Source organism: Raphanus sativus, chromosome 1 (genome assembly GCF_000801105.2).
Source record: "Raphanus sativus cultivar WK10039 chromosome 1, ASM80110v3, whole genome shotgun sequence".
Classification (NCBI taxonomy): Eukaryota; Viridiplantae; Streptophyta; class Magnoliopsida; order Brassicales; family Brassicaceae; genus Raphanus; species Raphanus sativus.
The window spans coordinates 17,085,300-17,089,615 of NC_079511.1; the positions used below are offsets into that span (position 1 = coordinate 17,085,300).

The following is a 4,316-nucleotide window of genomic DNA, read 5'->3' on the forward strand; positions in this document are numbered from 1 at the left end:
AAAATTTTAACGGAAATTTGGATGACAACTTTGCCTCATCCGATTTCGATCCCAACAGTAAGCCCCCCCAGTGCGGTAGAATCGTGGGTTGACGAGATTCTGTCGCATGGTTCGGCGAGTTTAGGCGAGTTTTTAAGACAAGTTTGTATCCAAAAGTCCGAACTTGAATAGTAAATCCTGAAGTTTATAAAAGAGGGGGTAACTCTTTCATTTTTACTCACCCATCTTTCATAAGACTTTCTTTAAAGAATTCTTCCAAGAGAATTTTTTTTTTAAGAAAGAAAATCCTTCACAAAAATGTCAAAGTTGTTTAGAGGCGGAAAGAAATCTTCTAAGAAGAAGACTCCCGTGACTTCCTCTCCCGATTGCAATCAGGAAGAGGAGTTTCTTGTTCCAAAGGTCGAGTTCTAATTTCCTCCGAATGCGGCTGAGTGTGATGCGTACTGGAAAGTGAGCAGTGATCGAATCAAAGCTCCCGGGGAAGAAAAGTTTCGGATCTCGTGATCTCGGAAAGTGGGGGCCCACCTACCAAGCAATACCACCGAACTTTTCCTTGAGACGCTTCGAAAGTTTGTCGGGGTTCTGGAGGCGGTCGAGTTCTGGATTCCTAAGTGCGGAGAAGACGCCGACCATTCTCCAGAAGGCTACTTCACGTGCTATGAGACTGTTTTGATGCGTTGTCGTCTTTGGTTTCCAATCCCTGAGATTATTGTCCGCGTGCTGGACCGTTTCCAGGTTTCCTTAAACCAGCTGAACCCTACGAGTTTCGAGATTCTTATCGGTCTCGTAATTCTAAGTTACTAGCACGGCTTATCTCTCACTGCCGACCATTTTGAAGCATTTCTGTGGGTGCAATACAATCGGGAGTCGGCCTCCTGGAGACTGACTCCTCGTAACATGATGCTAGTGGTCAGGGGAACTGTTTCCAATTTTAACCATTGGAAACAATTTTCTTCTACGTCCGACTCAATGCTGCGTCCGTCGAAGAGGAGTTCATCCCGACGTTCCGGACAGTTCGGAATCCCCTGCCGCACATTAGCGTGATCCATCCTTGGCCTAGACACATTATTGAGGTGAGAGATGCGCTCAGGAGCGGCGACCATTGGTGGACCAGTTTTACCTGCAGGAGGGTTCGGAAGGCGATCAGATTGGTCCACCCTGATTTCGAGGAGGAAGGCGACATAGATTTTGCTCCCGTTGAGCATCTCCCGGAGCGCGTTCCGGTTGAGAGATCGCCTGGGTTGTCGTCCAAGGACAAAGACATCAAGGTCGAGGATCATGACTTTTCCGTTGATGATTCTCCACTTCCGGGATGGGATCCGACTCTCGGCTTCGGCGATGGGAGTGGTTCGAGCGACGCGCCAATCCCTAACTTTGACGACTTCTTTTCTGGTCTTCCTGATCATCCTAATCCGCACCCCTTCGTGGAAGAAACAGAGAGGCCTGAGGTATTGGCGGAGACTTCTCGCGTAGTTAACGGGGTCCGTCCTTGCTTCTTCCCACACCCCCTTATTTTTAACATATCCGGACATATCTTTATCTTTGTAAAAAATAAAAATTCTTTTTTCGAATTTCGCATGCGATGAACAATCTCGGCTCGGCGTTGGTGGATAGCCAGAGAGAGAGACGAGAATCTGGTGCTTCAAAGCGGAGAAGAACACGAATGATTTTGCGTGACTCCAGGAAGAGACCTTGGAGCGGGATTTGAGGGCGGCCGCCGACCATGCCATGGAGATTCGCCGAGCGAGGAGGCAGGCCAAACGGGAGATCGCCGCCGAGATGCAGAATCGGGCGATGCGATTCCGATGTTGCGGTGGGCGATTTTCGCGAGTGTCGCGGGTCAGTTGGAACTCTCTCGAGGACTCAACAGAGAGATTATGTTTATGAAGAGGAGTTGAGCCTCATGCAGGGTGGCATGAAGGACAACGCTCACGCCGAGTCGCTCGTTCCTCCCATCGAGGAAAGGATCTGGGGACTCTAAGAGCCGATCCCGGTTTCTCCTGATACGGTGGAGGTCGCGACTGAAGCGGAGGGAGGTGAGGATGAGGTGACTTATCCGACGGAGTTTGGAACTCCGTCGTCGGACGATTTTATCTTCTACTGATTTGGTCGGGAAAATGTTTTCCCTTATCTCTAATTATGCCGCGACCATAGTAGGTCGTGTAATTTTATGTATTTCGGGACTGGCCATTTAAGGCTTTGAATCCCTGCCGTCTTTTTGCGACTTTTTATAAATATGAAGTAAGTTTTTCGACGATTTATGTTTGATGATTTGATTTATATTTAAGCCAAGTGTAGAGGGCAGAATGCGAGTAGTCATTTCGTATTCTAACTCTTAATTCGTCGCTTGGTCCGTATGCCACTTTTTAGCGAGCGTCTTAGGTGTAAGCGATAAGAGACATGTTTTGGGATCTCGTATCTGATACTATGTCAATGAGATGTTAAGTGCCAGCAAGGCTGGGCTTAGGGCAAGACCTAGGTCTACTTTCAGCTTTAAGGCTATGCGATGACTGATCGGCTTCCGTTTTGCCTGTTTGTGATTTTGACCTGATTCACACCGTTTTAAAATATGCGAAGTGTTATCGGCTTATATGATTTGTCTGGGTACGAACAGAGCTACTTCCTTTGAGAAGTGCTAGACGAAATTTTGGATCTTGTGAAAAGATCTGACTACGAATTTGTTTAAGTGAAAAGTTTATGTGTTTGCCCGTCGGGGCCAATCGACGGGTATGTTTTTTAAAAGTCGCGAGCGGACTGTTTTGATGGTTGTTTTAAAGTCGCGGACAGACTATCTTGATAAAATGTTTTAAGTCGCGGATGGACTATTTTGATAAAATGTTTAAAGTCGCGGACGGACTATTTTGACGGATGATACGAATTAAATATCTTCAGTGAAACTGCGATGTCTCGCATTTCTTGAGGATACGTTTTTTTGTTTTCTGGAGTGTTTATGTGTTAGGAGTCGATAGATTGAGAAAGATAATTTTATTGAAAAAGTTTCGAAAATTTCGAATACAAGTGCGGGATTTTTTTATCTTTTGTGGGAGTATACGAGTATACGTACCCACTCCCCCCCCCTTTTTGGCGAGGGGGATAGCTGAACCCATCCTTCTAAGAGTATCGCGGAAGATTAGGTTTACCGTACTTCCGGTGTCGATGAGTATTCTTGCGACTTCGAGGTCTCTTATTACCAGATCGATGACCAAGGGGTAGCAATGAGGCTGGTCGATTCCGCAAGCCTCTTCTTCAGTGAACGTGATCAAGGTGTTCTTTCCGTCTCGAGGAGGAGACTGTGGGGGATACTTCGCAGTTGACTCGGTTTTCCGTTGGTAGGCTTTGATGGTCGAGACCGAGTCCTTGCAGTATTGGGATCCTCCCATGATCATGTTCACCCTTCTGCGGGAGTTATCGTTCCCTCTATCGTCCAGTCTTCTTTCGCGTTTATCCCTCGCATGATTTCTCGGCGACGAGTTTTCCGCGGGAGGATTCTTATTGTTTTTTGGCGGACGGTCGGAGTCGAGGATTAGATCCTTGATGCTGGTTACTCCAGAGAGTTCTCCAGCAAGCAGCTTCGCGGCCAGCCTTGCCCCTACAACTTTGCAGTTAACCGTGGAGTGACCTTCGGTCTGATGGAACTCGCAGTAGACGTTTTTGTCGTAACTCTGGTTACGGTTCCACGTATTCCCCGAAGTTCTGTACTGCTCCGTATTGATCGAGTAGTTGTGCGCGCCTTGGAGTTCTTCCCCCTCGTGATGGACGTACTTGTCGTTACGAGAGGTTTTCTTCTTTGACTTCGGATCCACGTCTTTCGAAGAGTTCCTTGCCGGCTTATGTTTTTGCGACAGGACTTTTGCCTCCTCTTCGATCATTATGTAATCCGAGGCTTTGTGGAGGGCGTCCTGGATCGTGCGAGGCTTTTCGAGTGTTATCCACTTTCTGAACTTCGACTTGTACCAAAGTGTCTTTCTAAGCGCGTCAATGGCGACTTTGTCGCTGATTCTGCTGACCTTTGCCATGATCAGTTTAAAACGGCTCATGAACTCTCGGAGGGGCTCGCCTCTTCCTGGGTTAGGCTCCAGAGGTCGACATCGGAAGTTTCTCTATCAATAAACATAGATTACTCTAGGAGGAATTTCGATGCGAGTTGGCGAAAGCTTTCGATGGAGTTTCCCTTCAACCGGGAGAACCACTCGAGTACCGCACCTTCGAGATTTTCGACGAACAGGCGACAGTAACCAGCGTCTTTCTCGGATATTCACGCGGTGAAGGGCGTTTTACGAGCACCCTCGAGCAGCCTATCGATTTCTTAGGCAGCA

The 4,316-nt window shown here is 47.6% G+C and overlaps 1 protein-coding gene across 1 annotated transcript; it reads right to left on the minus strand.

The window, feature by feature from the left end:
* Positions 1–2,499: 2,499 nt before the first annotated feature.
* LOC130497125 (uncharacterized) lies at positions 2,500–4,016 on the minus strand. The gene is made up of 3 exons (XM_056990115.1): positions 3,855–4,016; positions 3,141–3,761; positions 2,500–2,547 (listed from the first exon to the last, which is right to left on the minus strand). Exons 1-3 carry the CDS (start codon positions 4,014–4,016, stop codon positions 2,500–2,502), a joined length of 831 nt encoding a protein of 276 aa, XP_056846095.1.
* Between the last annotated feature and the right edge of the window lie 300 nt (positions 4,017–4,316).

Bases quoted from the DNA above. Each gene is read 5' to 3' on its own strand.
- LOC130497125 (XM_056990115.1), bottom strand. From the start codon at position 4,016: ATGGCAAAGGTCAGCAGAATCAGCGACAAAGTCGCCATTGACGCGCTT. The intron at 3,762-3,854 runs GCAAAAGTCCTG...CGTAACGACAAG, and splicing joins ACATAATGATCGAAGAGGAG to TACGTCCATCACGAGGGGGA. The intron at 2,548-3,140 runs GTAAACCTAATC...GGTGTGAATCAG, and splicing joins TCATCGACACCGGAAGTACG to GTCAAAATCACAAACAGGCA.